The sequence below is a fragment of the Crinia signifera genome, chromosome 4 (genome assembly GCF_055691185.1).
Source record: "Crinia signifera chromosome 4, ASM5569118v1, whole genome shotgun sequence".
Lineage (NCBI taxonomy): Eukaryota > Metazoa > Chordata > Amphibia > Anura > Myobatrachidae > Crinia > Crinia signifera.
In genome coordinates, this window is record NC_139220.1 from 140,643,938 (window position 1) to 140,660,407 (window position 16,470).

The window sequence follows — 16,470 nt, forward strand, 5'->3', positions numbered from 1 at the left end:
ATTTCTTTAAATAAAATCAAACTAATTTGATAGTACTTGAGTAATTTCAAAGTCATTAACTTACCTTTTATATCTGTTTGGCACATTTCTTTCAGTTTCCTAAACAAAAAAAGAGACAGATTCTTGTTAAACATCAATAGTCTGCATTGCGGTACATTACAAGTTAGAATTAAATTTATGTGGGTTTAAAGAAGAGCTGAAAAGTAATTTTTGTTTAGCCAAAATTCAAAGTATGTTTGCATCAGCATATAAATCAGATGGAAAATATTAATGCAATCCCAAAAGCTATTACTCCAAAATATATTTAATTTTTAGGCTGATTCGTCTATTTTTACCACTTAAATTTGAGGCAGTGCAGCGCAGCACACCACAAACAGTAGCATTTAAAAGGAGAAAACCTTTTTTATGTCACATGATTTGATTTACATAACATTTCAGCACATTGCAGTTTAAGGGCTCACAAAAACAAGCAACTCTTAACCCCTTCAATGCTGAGGCTTTTCTCAGTCCCATGCTTAACCCACTTTCCTCTACATGTGTACTTTTTACATTCCAGCGGAACTAATTTTATTTGTGCTACCCATACAAATTACAGTATACCGTTTTTTTCTTCTACAAGATGTATTTGTGCAAAAAAAAAAATTTTTTTCCCATTCTAACACATCAACTGAAATGTAGCCAAAATGCCCAAGTGTGTATTTTATTTTTGTAATTGTCCCACTAGTCCTCCAGAACAAAGGACTTTATTGAGCTCAGTATTAAGCAACATGTGCTGTTGATAGGCATAGCAATAATACATGCAGCATGTTGAGGAACGTGAAAACTTTATGTTGAGTGTGATACTATACATGCATTATGCTCTTTTTCTTTCAATTTTAACAGCCATATTCAATTATTATAGAACTAGTTAAAAGCCTGTCAAAATGACGGCTTCTGCAATGTACTTTCATTTTGAGCTGTGACAAATTTTAGCCCACAAACTCTGCAACCCCCTTTGAAACAGACCAGTGTCCCTGCAAAATGTGCGTTCACTTTTAAAGGAGTCATTTGGTCCATCGAGTGGCCTCTAGTGGTTAGTGGCAGTAATTCACCTCATAGAGGGGAGTAGTTAACCGTTAATATATAGGAGCTGTATTCTCATATCATACAGATAATTACGGTATGTGTAAAATGTTTTGTTTGTTAGCAATAAAAAGTGCAGTTCTCTCAGTTCCAATTTCCAGCACAAAGATTACTAGGCAGTAGTCTCCAGCAGCCTCTACTCACACATACTAAATAGAATGCCCACGTGCTATAGCTTGTGAATTCAATCTTTAAGGTGAACTTTATAACCACTTGAAGAAAGGTAAATTAACTAAACTATAAAAAGGCATATTCAAAAAAATCAGCCTGCTCCAAACCACTGTGAATATTATCATATACAACAAAATACATCTTTAAAGTATAACAATCAATTAAAAATGTTATATAAATGCAATAAACATATTTAATTTGTCTATTGATCACCAAAAGAAAAAAAAAATAAGTATTTCCTTTTGCCTTACTTGTCTTCAGAATGTTTATCATGAGTTGCTAATATCTGATTTTACACAATTTGACACATGAAGCTCAACAGGAAAAAACAATCCTTGTGGCTGTGCAATTCCGTATACTCATGAATCAGGCCTAAAGTGCATAGTAGGCAAAGTCAGCATAACACAGTCCAATGAATCCTATATATTTCAGAAGAGGCAACACAACTTATGTCTAAACACATTATGCTTCATCTGTAGATTAAAGATTTAATAAATGTTCTTTCATATTTATTTCATTTAGCACTGCCAAAATGATGACGGTACTTATGTAGTATCTGGGCTGCCGATTTTTAAATCGGGTCCATCGCATTGCATCGCATGCGACCAAATCGCAGGCGATGCGATGGACCCGATTTTTCCATAGGATTCAATGTTAAAATGGACATTTAACATGGAATTCAATGGGAAAAAGGGGTCCTTTTCATACCCCTACTATCCAAGTGGGCATGGAGTTGGATATAAACCTGTGGCGAGCGTAGCGAGCCACCGAGCCCGAAGCGTGGCGAGCGAAGCGAGCCCCACGAGGGGACGATATTCTGTGTCCCCTCGCGGGGCTCGCTACGCTCGCCACAGGTTTATATCCAACTCCATGCCCACTTGGATAGTAGGGGTATGAAAAGGACCCCTTTTTCCCATTGAATTCCATGTTAAATGTCCATTTTAACATTGAATCCTATGGAAAAATCGGGTCCATCGCATCGATCGCATCGCATGCGATTTTGGTCGCATGCGATGGACCCGATTTTTTAATCGGCAGCCCAGATACTACATAAGTACCATGATGACTTTATGTAAAGGAAGTTATAGTATATGGTTTGGTGACTGTAGACCTGATATAGGTTTAGGTCATGGGTCTTCAACCTATGGCCCTCCAGATGCTGTGAAACTACATGTTCCAACATGCATTGCCACATTTTTTCCTATAAGAGCATTACAAAACTGTCAGGGGAAGCTGGGGCATGTAGTTCCACAACATCTGGAGGGCCACAGGTTGAAGACCTGTGGTTTAGGTTGTAACAGTCAATCTCTGACAGTAGGCAGAGGCTTAAGGGGATGGCCCGACCCTGTCCCATTCTCGGCCCAGCCGTGACCCAGTCCCATTCTCGACCGGCTCGACTTGAAATCAGCAGATGTGATTCAATGTCCCTCCTGCTGTATGCCAAAAAGGGGGCGTGGCCCTGAGATTGTGGTGATACGGGAGCACGTCAATCAACGTCCCTTCTCAGCAGAACGGACCTGACTGCTTCTAAAGTCGGGCCATTCTGCCGAGATCCCGGTTCAATGCCTTCGGGGAAGACCGCTTTAAATAGGGCCCGCCACTATTTTACCCGTCACGAATAGCGGCGGGAGATTTAATACCCCCCATACAGTGTTCATGATCCCCAATCAGAGAATGAGGTGTAGAGTGAGATAGGATAAAACTGGATTAAAAAAAAAACAACATTGATCTTTTAACTACTGATCATTTAAACTACATCATTACACAGTAATAAGCACTGGGGAGAGAGATAACAAACCAGCTAATAAGCTCCAAACTGTCATGTTATAGGCTGTTTCGGTAAATGACAGTTATGAGGTAGTAGGTTGGTACATTATGTGAATATAATTTATTTTGCGCCAAAGTTCAGTACATAGACCCCAGAGCCTGGAATGGAATAATCCCTCCTTTCCCAGCAGTGATGGACATGGGATGAGGACCCACAATATTCCAAGGAGGAGGAAAAGTCAAATACTGGCAGAGCCCAATAAGTTAGATGAGATAACACATGATGATTTTGCCTTAAAGTGGTGACATGCTGATAAAATGGTTATAACCATCTCTGGAAAGCCATCTACTCAATGTGAAGGAAACAATGGCTCCCTGTCATCACTGGGGCAAATCTATTGTTGTATGTGGCAGACACCTCTGCCAGTGGAAACTCATGGAAGCCACATGCACCACTTAATTTGTAATGCTTGCATAGTCTGTTGTTTTGGTGCCTTACTAGTGCTTTAGATGGGTTTAGCCAATCTGCACAACTAAACATGATGCTTTTGGGCACAACTAACTCATTGGCACCCAAACAGAACTAATGGATTGCACCGTAAGAGAGCCTATTCATATAGAGGTCCAGGGGGTGCACAAAAAAATTGAATCCCCTAGATTGAAAAACAGTGCTGTAGTGATTCCTGTCATTGGGAACAGAGGGTGCTATTTCAGTTTGAGCCCTGGAAGGTAGATCCTGGTATCCACTCTACATTTTAATTGGTCATCCCTTATTATGTTGTGAGGGGAAATATTACACAAAGCAGACACAAAGAGCACAAATATGAAAAGGAGAGTGGACTATAGAGGTTGAGAGTTCCCATATACAAAAGCCCATAGCAGCCAGTAAAGGGAGGGGTCACTGCATAGGTTAAAATAAAAAGAAATTTAAAAGCCCTTAAATAGAGGAAAAGAGAGGACAAAGCCATAAGTGAGGGACAACTAAGGCAGCCAAAGAGTGCCAAAAGATGATGGGCAGAACTGAAACAATGTGAAGGCTGATAATACCCCTTTTACACCAAAATCCTGGATCCAACCCAGTATGTGGAACACTGTTCCGATCCAGGGTTTTTCCCATTTACACTACGGTGCAAACCTGCAGTGTAAATGGGGGGGGGGGGGTGCTTGGAAAGGAAATCATCTCCAAGTCCCGGGACCACCAGTCGCCCTGCCAGGACCACCAATCGCCTTGCTGGGGGAAAGCCTAGCACCAAGGTAGGAAAACAGATAACAAGTATCTGATTGGGCGCTGAGTGGTGAGCTGCTGTGCTAAGATCACCACTCAGTCGAACATGCATGTCACTCCCATTAATGGATGCAAAAGAAGAAAGGGGTAGGTGGGTACCACCGGTGCTTTCTGCAAATTACCTGTCCAGCTCAATCACCAACAAGCCACCATAGTGTCCGGACCATCCTTGCAATCCCAACACTTGGTTCTCCCGGGTCACGACCCATTCGAGACCCCATCCACTCAAGTGAGCCAGTGCAGCAACATCCCAGGCTATCACAAGCATAGGAGGCTGCATCTTCCATAAAGCCACTAAAGAAACATTTCCATTTGCTTCCAGGAACAAGCCTTACCAAAGAGGCGGCACTAGGAACGGACACAGAGCTACAACAGGTCACATGAACTATCGGTGACTGCATTCATTCAATCCTCCTGAGCTATAAGTCACTCGTCAATTATTGTTCTTATCCATATAAATGTTGAATGTCAATTTTATCTTTTCAATATATTTTTCATTAAAATTGTGATCTATATAACTTTTTGTTTTTACAAAGCCGTTGGTACCCACCTACACAGCACAGCTTACCCCTTTCTTCTCCAGCACCAAGCTGTTGGGTTGCCCCTAGCCTCCATGTACACTGCTAGACCCCCCGCGTCCGTGAGTTGAATAGATGCCACACACAGAAATCCATTCACCTCTTTCCTGCCTCCGCTGCACATTACAGCAGACAGCAATAGAGGCTGTGTGCACCCCCGCTCAACCTGCATACTCACCATAGGACTTTGAGGTCAGGAGGTTGGACTCCCCCATTTGCTGTAAATGGGAGTCGGTCCGATGAACGGGCATAACTGTTTACCCTGTCCCCCCACCTGGGTCCTCCCCATGTTCCACCCTGGTCAGAACCAGGGTAGGATTCGCGGGGAAATAGACCAGTGTTTTGTTTTTTTCAGCTAACCCTTTTACACTGACTGGAGGCTACCTACGGGCTCAAGATAGGTAAGTATCAGTGTGTTTGTGTAATGGATGTATTAAACTTTTATTTTTCACATGTGTCAGTGTGTTTATTTAACTATTTCTTTTACTGTGGAACTACAAGTGCCAGCGGGCCTTTTAATGCCCCGCAGGCTGGGACTTGTGGTTCTCCAAGTCCCAGCCTGCAGGGGAGGCTTGCTGGGACTCATAGTTCCACAGTAAAAGACAATAGTTTTTATTCTATTTTTTTACACCATTCCATCAGCACGATGCCCACCGCCCAGGGGCATCGGGGACAGCACCAGGCTTCAGCCTGGTCAGGTAAGTCCTGGAGGGGGGGACCCCTTCATTGCGGGGGTCCCCACTCCTCCAGGGCCCCTGGCCAGGCTGACTGGTCAGTAGGGATGAATGCTTTGGCCGCGGGAACTTATATCATAAGTGTCCCCCGGCTGTGGCATTACCCTGCTGGCTGGTTTGGCCTGGGGCTGGTTCTTAAAATACTGGGGGACCCCTAGTCATTTTGTCCCCCGTATTTTGGGAACCAGCCCCGGACCTGGAGCCTGGGGCTGGTTTTAAAAAATCAGCGAAGCCCTATTTGTCGGGTTTCCTGATTTTTTAATACCAGCCCCGGCTCTTTCAGCCTGATGCTGGTTACGGCATGCGGTTTTTTTTTAACGGGTAAAAGGGGTACCCCTTTCCCACTGCCAGAAAAACGGCTTTTAAACGGGTAAAACTCTGCTTTTTACCCGTTTAAAAAAACCCGGTATTTTTAACTGGGTAAAGCAACCTGGAGCTTTCCCACTGCAGCTCTACCCGTTTAAAAAGGCTAAAAAAATGGCAAATTACCGTTTAAGAGCTGCAGTGGGAAAGGGGCATAATATATACACAACAAATACATTTACTGATTGCTCCAGACTGTTTGTATGCTTAATACAAGGTACATAAAATGCAGTTTCCATCCACAAACATCTCCTGGATGCAAAGTATTAGTGCATGCATGCTATCATTTTGAAGTTTTTAAGCTTTTAGGAATGTGCCTTAATTGACCGGCAACTATTACTGAAACCAACAATCATTAAGAAACATAGTTGTGGAAAGAGTCTACAATTAAACAGTTCTTTTAAGAGGCACTAAGTTTCACAAATTAAAATTCCTTTATGCCTCCCCCTTTCCCATCAAAACAAAGCTATAACAAAGAATGTCGGTTAATATAGGAATTTCTAAAGGAGTAGTTACAGATTTCCAAGCTTTAAAGTTAGTAGAATGATTGCTCATCCCACTATCCATTTGTTATGGAAAGCAGTATATATATGGGTACAGCAAAGGATCCGCCATTTCCTATAATTCCCCCATTATAAAAAGAAAAAGATGGCTGAATTTAGACAAAACAGTACAGTGAAAAGTAAAGATGCAGGAACACTCATCTTTTCATTTCTTAATTTTATATACAGTATATCCTAGATAATGGATCCATACAAGGCAGTACATAATATTGGAACATAGGCTATAGAGCGTTGCATGTTTTCATACTGTACATGCACCGGAGTCGAGCGTAAGCAACTTAGGGTAATTCTGAGCCCATGCCAGGGTTCAGGAACCAAGTTCCCGATTACAGTATGTCATATATAATGAGAGGTTTATTTAAGAACAGATTTCCTGGCGAAAAAAGCACGGTTATGAAAACAGATGGGGTTGAAATAAATGCATGGATGGTGTAATGGTTAGTATTACTGCCTCACAGCACTAAGGTCGTGGGTTCAAATCCCATCATGGCCCTAACTGTGCAGAGTTTGTACAGTATATACTCTCTGTGCTTGTGTGGGTTTCCTCCCCAAATCCAAGAATATACTGGTAGGTCAATTGGCTCAGATAAAATTAATCCAAGAGTGAATGTGTAAGTGTATACATGTGGAAGGGAACATAGATTGTAACTCCACTGGAACAGGGACTTATGTGAATGTTGAAATATTCTTTGTAAAGCGCCGTCGAATATGTGTGCGCTATATAAATAACTGGTAATAAATAAATGAGTACAACTCTGCAAATAAGCAAATTCCTGCATTTAGGGGATATATTTTTTTTTACGATTGATATTCTTGTTATCACTTGTTTCTAACCTTAGGTGGTGCTCCTTTTAACCAGCTCCAGTGAATAAGCAATACCATTAAAAAAACCATGTAGTGTATATATATATCTATGGTCAATGTCATTACAGACAACCCCCCCCCCCCCATCTTTCCGTCCGTCCATCCATGCAGCTTACTATTTACTATTTGGCCATGCTAAAACTGATGCAGGGCATGCTGGGATTGTGCAGTTCAGCACCAGCCGGGGTGTCAAGGTTAGACATCACTGCTCTAACAGTTACTCCCCCCCCCCAGGAACTGCATTCTTAATATATCACATATTTATTTACAGTTTCTTATATAGCGCAGCAGATTCTGTAGGTGTGCACACGGGGTGTGCCTGGGGAACACAGGCACCCCCTAATGACTGCCTCCCCCCTGCACGCTTGCACGCAGTGCTGTTTTTACCAGCGGGCTAATCGCATGTTGCACCCGCCTGCTCCGTACTGAGGGGCGCTTGATGAGTGATGACATTGGCGGCCCTGCTCATGCTACAAAGCCGAGCCACCTGCACACAGTGGTATTGGCCAGAGCGGGGCACTGCCTCCCAAACCTCCGCCTGCCCACACACTTTCTTCCTATGCGGTGCACAGTTTTTGTCCCTACTGCACTGTTATGACAGCGCACCACCGGTACCATGCATAAGTAGCTGCTGCAGGGAATTCACAGCAGACAGCGGACCCTGGGCAGCAGCAGGACAAGACTGGGGCTGCGGAGAGGAGCCGGAGGTTTAGCTGGAAGATGCCTGACTATACTTCACACAGCCATTAGTTTAACAAAGCATGGGGGATGGGGAGGGGCATATCATTAAATATATTTGCTACGGTGGGGGAAAAGTTAATATATATATATATATATATATATATATATATATATATATAGGATTTAGAACCACTCCCGTGCAGGTCTATGGTTGCACTTAACAATTGTAGACAGTGATAAAACAAACTGGGTAACAACAGACAGACTTGGAGATAGGAGGGCCCTGCTGCAAGCTTACAATCTGTATGCTCTAACATATGCGATTATTAACAAAAGGGACAGCTCTTGCGATAAGAGCTGTCCCTTGCGATGCAGCTCCAGCATTGGACTTCCGGGTCTGAGACCCGAGAGTCTGTCTACACATGCGCAGAGCCCGGTGCCGGCCGCGGGGCATGCTGGGAGGGATTCGTGATGGATCCCTCACACAGAGCTGCAGTAGGAAGCCCATAGGCTTCTGCAGGTAATCGCCAGCTTTTGCTGGCGATTCCAACCACAGCACTGACACTGCGGGAGCGTTACAGCATACAGAAATGCGGTAAAAACGCAGATAAAGGGTTTTTACCACATTTCTAGTTTAGAGCATCCTGCCCGCTGGGTAAAATGTAATAGGATGAGAGAATCAGAAAGCGAGAGATTTGGTAAGAAAGCTCTACGTATTTTAAAGCGGCAATCATTTACACTGCAAGATCAAACTGGTTTTGCAGTGTAAATGATTGCCACTTAAAAAAAATATATGGAGATTTCTTACAAAATCACTCACTTTCTGATTCTCTCACCCTTTTATATTTCACCCTCTAATTCTTCCTCCTTTCCTGACAAGATATTCACATCTTTCATAGCCGCCCAGGACCTTCCCAGGTGGCAGGATTGTACTCAATATATGGAATGTGGTAATTTTGCATATAATATAACACAGGCAACCCTAGCCAATCCTTCTCAGCTTAGAATCAATCCAGCAGATTGCTCCTGCAGTTGGTGCAACTCAGACAGCACCACATATTGCATTGGACCTGCTGTCAAATGCAATTTGGTCACTTTTCATGCGATTGAGGCGATCAATCGCATGAAAAGTGCCCAAATTGCATGTAAATCATCCTAATGTACCGCCTTTATTAACTGCTTTGGGGCTCATTTACATTTGGACAAATCATCTTTATGACAAGCTCTCAAATATAGCCATACATGTCCCACTTATAGGTACAAACTCTCTGAAATGCAAGTGTGGTGTGCTGACCTGGGTTAGCCCTTATTGTGCGACAGATACAAAAACGGTCACTCCAGGTAGTATAAGCAACATTTTGGATATCATCAATGCTTTCTCAAGCAGTATATTTGTGTGTTACTTTAGACTCGAGTTACCATTCGTCGACTCCTCTCAAATGAAATTTGTATAGTGTAATTGCTGCATGCTAATTGCTTTGCGTTTTATTTTTAAACCATGAGATCCAGATTTGTGGCTAGAGTTTTAATATAATAAGTCCATTAAACCTTAAATAGCTTATTTTATAAAACAGCCAATGAAAGCTAAATAAAATACATAATTTGGCACAATGTAAAACTTGAGCTAGGCTGGGCACTTTAGTCTTTTGTATAATCCTTTCTTAAAAACAAAAAATAAAAAATGTATTATTGTAATAATAATAATAATATTGGGTACTTGTGACTTATCTGGGCGCCCGATGTTGAAATTGTATGCCAGTACTCTAAGCATGCGATTTGATGCGATTTGACGCGATTTCCCTTGAAATTCCCTTGAAGAGAAAATTGCTGTTGCATTGTATGTAGGGTGGCCAATCCCGGGATCGGGGGGATCCCGGGATTTGGCCCCTAAAACGCCGGGATTTCAATCCCGGGATTGGAGTTTCCAATCCCGGGATTTCGGGATTAGACTGCGCATGCGCAGTCTAATGCCGGCCAGCGTCTGAGCGTGTGCTCAGACACTGCCCGGCTTCTCCCTTCCCCGGCAGTACATCCCTGCGCAGCGTGACGAGTACAGAGGTCACGCTGCGCAGGCCAAGCAGCTGCACAGAGCCAGTGTGGCTCTGTGCAGCATGCGTTTGCCCCTGCCCACCAACCCGGCTTGCTCCCCAGAAGCCCGCCCCCCCCCCGGCTTGCTGCCCGCCCCGCTAGCCGCTACCCGCCCATCCACCCGCCGGCTCCCCTGACGCCCGCCAACCCACCCGGCTGCCTGGCTCCACAGACACCCGGCCGGCTGGCCGGCTGCCCACCCACACACCCGGCCGCACCGCACCCCAGGCCACATGTAAGTAAATATGCGGGGCGGCCGGGGTGCGTTTTTTAAATTAGGGAAGCCAATCCCGGGATTTGGCATTTTTCAATCCCGAAATCCGGGATTGAAAAAATGCTCCGGGATTGGCTTCCCTAATTGTATGCTATTGTATTGCATGCGATTTGATGCAATTTTAATATGTACAGGCACCCAGATGCCTGTTTCATATGTGAAATGGCCCCCCAGACCCCATTTTTAATTGTATACCCACCCTGATGGCTAAATGACCCCCATTGTTAAAGCCACCCCACTATCAACGCCAACCCGAAGCGTGGCGAGCGGCGGCGGTACGCTTCCTCCGACCTTTTCATACCCCCACAATCCACGTCGGCGTGGAGTTGATTTTATATAGTGTGGCAAACGCAGCGAGCCACCGAGCCCGAAGCGTGGCGAGCGCAGCGAGCCCTGCGAGGGGACGTGGATACCTTCACAGCTATACGCGTCCCCTCGCGGGCTTCACAGGTATCCGCGTCCCCTCGCTGCGCTCGCCACACTATATAAAATCAACTCCACGCCGACGTGGATAGTGGGGGTATGAAAAGGTCGGAGGACGCGTACCGCCGCCCCTCGCGCGCTCGCCACGCTTCGGGTTGGCGTTGATAGTGGGGTGGTGTTAACAATGGGGGGCATTTAGCCATCAGGGTGGGAATACAATTAAAAATGGGGTCTGGGGGGCAATTTCACATATGAAACAGGCATCTGGGTGCCTTCACATATTATAATCTCGGCAAATCGCATCAAATCGCGTCAAATCGTGTCGCAAGCAATCTGATTGTATGCGATGCGATTTGACGCGATTTTTAGGTGCGATGAAGAAAATCGGGCGCCCAGATAAGTCACAAGTACCAATATTGTAAGAGTGGAAAAAGGCAATGTGTAGGTTGAAAGACTGTTCAGAACAAAATATATCCATAAGTTGAAATTTACTAAGATCCAGAGACATCACAGACACATAAAATACTGACTCTTATCATATTATTAGTCTGCCTTCTCCTAGAACACGGGTGTCAAACACAAGGCCCGCGGGCCAAATCCAGCCCACCAGACCTCGTCATGTGGCCCGCGCAAGGAGATAGCACGCAGGGGCAGTGTGTCTAAAACAGGAGTGCTGCGGGCCGCGGCCGCCTTACCTGTTCCTCCACTGTCGGCGGCCATGTTCCTGTAGGCATATATGTATGCGGCTACAGAAACATGGCCGCCGGCCTCCACGGCTACGTGGAGGAGGGCCCGGCCGCCTGTTCCCTCTGATGCCCGGCAGTGACAGACACTCGGTGGGGACGTCATGACGATGACGCCGCCCATGCGTCTGTAGAGAAGTAGGAGCAGGCAGGGAAGCTGGACCGGGAGTCGGGGACAGTGTGGCCACAGCAAGAAGTGAAGAAAAGCTGGAAGCCGCAGCAGCTGCAGGACAGACGGAGAAACAGTAAGTGAGGATGAGGATCACACTCACAATAAAAATTATATATATATATATCTGCTGTTTCCTGAGGTGTCCCCGTGTATAATAATAATAATGCCATGACACCACAGGCTGCTCCTCCTGTATAATCATTAATGTGTCATGTCATTACTTTTACTATATTATACAGGGGGAGCAGTCTGTGGTGTCATGGCATTATTATTATACAGGGGGAGCAGCCTGTGGTGTCATGGCATTCATTTTATATTATACAGGGGGAGCAGCCTGTGGTGTCATGGCATTATAATTATACAGGGGGACCTACAGATACAACCGGCACTTTGAGGGTGACCAAACTGCTGATGCGGCCCCCGATGAATTGAGTTTGACACCCCTGTCCTAGAAGATATAATGTTTACACATGGTGCGATTCTGCAGCTGCAGATTTCAAAAAGATGGGGACACAACTGGGTGTCGGTATCGGCTGGCAGGGAGGGAGTGTCACATTGAGCAGCATGGGCCACACATCGGGATCGGATGCGGCTAAACACAGTGCAATTTAAACTAACTTGCTATTGATTTTGACTATATAGTCAAATACGATAGCCAAAATCTCACAGTGTGTTCACACTTTATTAATGGTGCCCACACACGGTGAGATGAGTGCTATTATTTACGATTATTGTTTTGTGAAACGTGTTTTGAGTCTGTATCTCCAGCAGTGTTCTGGATCTGTTCCAAAACACCACCCTTCAGTGTTTGGTGTTTTGGATCTGTGTTTTTTTTAAAACAAAAACAAACAAACACCAAAATTGCAGAATTTGGGTGTTTTTATTTGCTCCTACGTTATTATTAACCTCAATAACATTAATTTCCAATCATTTCCAGTCTATCCTGAACACCTCACCATGATGTTTTTAGGCCAAAAGGTTGCACCGAGGTAGCTGGATGACTATGCTAAGTGACACAAGTGGGCGGCACAAACACCTGGCACATCTAGGAGTAGCACTGCAGCGGCAGACATGATGAGAGTTTGAAAAACTAGGCCCCAAAAAAACACATAATGCCCCCGCAAACAAGAGGTACAAGATGGAATTGTGCTTGGGCCCTCCAACCCACCCTTATGTTGCATAAATAGGACATACACACTTTAACAAACCAATCATTTCAGTGACAGGGTCTGCCACACAACTGTGGCTGAAATGATTGGTTTGTTTGGGCCCTCACAGAAAAATAATCAATTCATCTCTCCGTGTACAAACCGCCTCTACAGATGCAAGATGTCATTCTCATCCTCTTCAGTATGTACATCCTCACAAATTATCAATTTGTCCCTGCTGGAATCCACCATTACAGGTCCCTCTTTAGTCTCTGGAGGCAATTGCTGGTCTTCATTGAAGAATTGATAATTCATTTTGATGAACAACATATTCTCCACAGTTTATGAAAGCAACCTCCTATGCTGCTCGCTGACCAGGTTCCTGGCTGCATTAAATACTCTTACGGAGTACACACTGGAGGGTGACAACTCAAGTAAAATGGAGCCAGTTTGTACAGGAGCCTCCAAACTGCCTTTTTTTCCTGCCAGTACAGGTACGGACTGTCTGACGTGTCTACTTGGATGCCATAACCGAAGTAATCCTCCACCATTTTTTCAATGTGGAACCATCGTATGCAGTGACAGTAGACATGTCAGCAATCGTTAGCAGGTTCTTCAGTCCGGACCAAATGTCCAGTCACTCCTGACTGCCCTGTATTACCGCCAGTGGGTCTGATAGGAAATTTGAGCTGTTTCCTTGCAGCCACAGGTATGGAAGAAAATGAAGGATTAGTTGTTGCCGTATCATGGTCCGCTTCAGATGTCAATCTCCTGACCAGCAGGTCTTTGCACCGCTGTAGACTTGTGTCCGCCAGAAACAGAGACACAATATTCGCTTTAAACCAAGGATCGAGCACGGTGGCCAGAATGCATTCCTCTGACTTTAATAGACTGACCACCCTCATATCCTGGCAAAGTGTATTAAGGGCTTCATCCACAAATGCTACATGCTTTGCAGAATCGGGCCACCTCAAGAATCTCCAGCATGCCCCAGTAACTTTTACAAAAATGCTGCACCACCAAATTTATTGTGTGGGCAAAACATGGCACATGTTGGAAATTGCCCATATGTAATGCCCGTACAATGCTACTAGAATTGTTCCCAGGAGAGTCTAAGTGGGATAAGCCACTGCGCAATGATTTCCCTCAGTTTCTCTTAGAGGTTGTTGGTGTTGTGCCTCTTATTGAAACCGTTGATACACAGCGTAGCCTGCCTTGGAAGGAGCTGGTGTTTTGGAGATGCTGCTGCTTCTGTTGCTGCGGAAGGCATTGCATCTATCCAAAGGGCTATCAGCGTCATAAAGTCCTTAGTTTGCCCTGTACCACTTTCCGTGGTTAAGTGGACAGTGGGTACAACCGCATTTCTCAAGGCACTGAGGACACTTTTTCTGACGTCTCTGTACATCCTTGGTATAGTCTGCCTAGTGAAGTGGAATCTAGTTGGCATTTGGTACCAGAGACACAATGCCTCCATCAATCGTCTAAATTGCACTGCACAGATGGCGGACAACGGGTGCACTTCTAACACAAACACATAACCATCAAGGCCTCAGTTATTCACAACAACTGTTGGACGGTCAATTGCCTAGTGAAAGAGGTAGCGGTGTTCCGACTTTCTCTCTGGGATGATAAATGACTCTCAGCAGCAACAGCAGCAGTAGGCGTAGTGCTGCAGGATTCTCCAGAGGAATCCTGGATAGAAGAGGAGTCAGTCATACTGGTGACATGGCCTGCAGGACTACCTCGGATTCGGATCGAGGAGGAAATTGACACGGAGAGACTTGCTAGTGTGGATTTCAGATGCTTGGATACAACAGGATCAATGGTGTCACAGATCTGCTTAGTCAAGCTTACCTGAATGGTGATTCTGCTCTGTGTCTCAGTCTGACTCAGTTCTGTCTCCATTCATGCTGCCAGACAGTCTGCGCATTGCTGGTTCATTGATTGGTGCACCTGATGGAAATCCAGGCAGAAGCTGGAATCACCTGTAACCCTTTGCTCTCCTGTTCCATGTGGCTCACCTTTTTAGTTCAGACTGAAGTATTCTGGATTCATGCCTCAGATTGCAGATTGCCCTCTGTCATTTCCTCAAATCAATACAAGTAGGGGGGATAAATATCTTGCTCACAGAGGCAGAACTGACTTCAGCAACTTGTCTTCCTGCTGCATGTGCTGGATGCTCTGTGCAGTTCAAGCCTGCTTCCTGGAATCCCTGCGTGAGTCTTCAGCGTTCAGCTCCCAGAGGCTCTGCTTGTCCGGCTGGTCCAGCGCTCCCGGTCTGGTACACAAATTGTCCAATTCCTGCTCCAGTTCCTGCTCATCTAGTTCATGTGTTTATACTCGGTTTTCTTCAGTTATTTGTTATATGCCAAGTCAGCCATTTCAGTTCTGTTATCTTCGTCACCTGTTCCTGTGTCAACGCCAAGTCGCTACCCTGTCCTGATACCAGTTTCCTGACCTGCCTGCTACAAGCTGCATCCAGCCATTGTGTGCTACGTCTCTGCTGTAAGCTCCCAGTAATCCAGTCATCCAGCCATCCAATCTTCAATCATTCAACCATCCAATCTTCAGTCATCCAATCTTCAGTCATCCAGCCATCCAATCTTCAGTCATCCAGCCATCCAATCTTCAGTCATCCAGCCATCCAATCTTCAGTCATCCAGCCGTCCAATCTTCAGTCATCCAGCCATCCAATCTTCAGTCAGCCAATCGTCCAATCTTCAGTCAGCCAATTGTCCAATCTTTAGGTATCCTTTTCTCTAAACTCAAATCCTGAACATTGCCTTATCCTCCCAGAACTACCGGCACGTATCTTGTTTATTTTGAACGGACTGCCATCTTGTTTATTTTTGCAAAGGACTGCTATCTCGTTACTTGTTATTTATCAGAGACTTGCATCTATTTATTATTTGTCCAATCAAGAAGTATTGATCCTGGTTACATTATCTGTTATAGGAGTTCCTTCAATAAACCTGTTTGTGTTAACCTATCTCCGGCTGGTCACGCCTCTCTTCCCGAGATCCGCACCACTCCATCAATCCACCATCTGACCACTCCAGTCACGACTGATTCCACACACCCATTTCGTGACAAAGGGATTCAGGTGTCCCTGGATTGCTTATGGTCATATCCAGAGTTACTGAACTTTGGTATTTTGGATTTTTTGGATTTCTACGATGACATTGGGCATCGGCCTTGGCAGACAACATTGATGGCATTTCATGCTCTATGTTATCATGACTAGTTGCAGCAGCTTCAGCACTAGGAAGAAGTGATTATTGTTCTTTCACTATTTTATCCTCCACATTTTGGTTCTGGACTGGAATAAGGCAGCACTATGACTGTACTTAGGCAGCAGTATCACTGGACTTTAACGGCAGTATTACTGGACGTATGCAGCAGTACCATAGGACTTTAACGTCAGTGCAACTGGAATGGACGTATTCAGCAATATCACTGGACTGGACTAGCAGTATCACTGGCACTGGACTGGT

The 16,470-nt window shown here is 44.8% G+C and overlaps 1 protein-coding gene across 2 annotated transcripts in view; it reads right to left on the reverse strand.

Annotated features, from left to right (window-relative positions):
* PAWR (pro-apoptotic WT1 regulator) overlaps window positions 1–16,470 on the reverse strand; it is a 181,642-nt gene that overhangs the window by 20,093 nt on the left and 145,079 nt on the right. For both annotated transcript variants that reach the window (XM_083182620.1, XM_083182621.1), the window contains exon 4: window positions 65–99. In XM_083182620.1, the coding sequence (XP_083038746.1) occupies window positions 65–99 (35 nt within the window). The remainder of the gene's footprint in view (window positions 1–64; window positions 100–16,470) is intronic.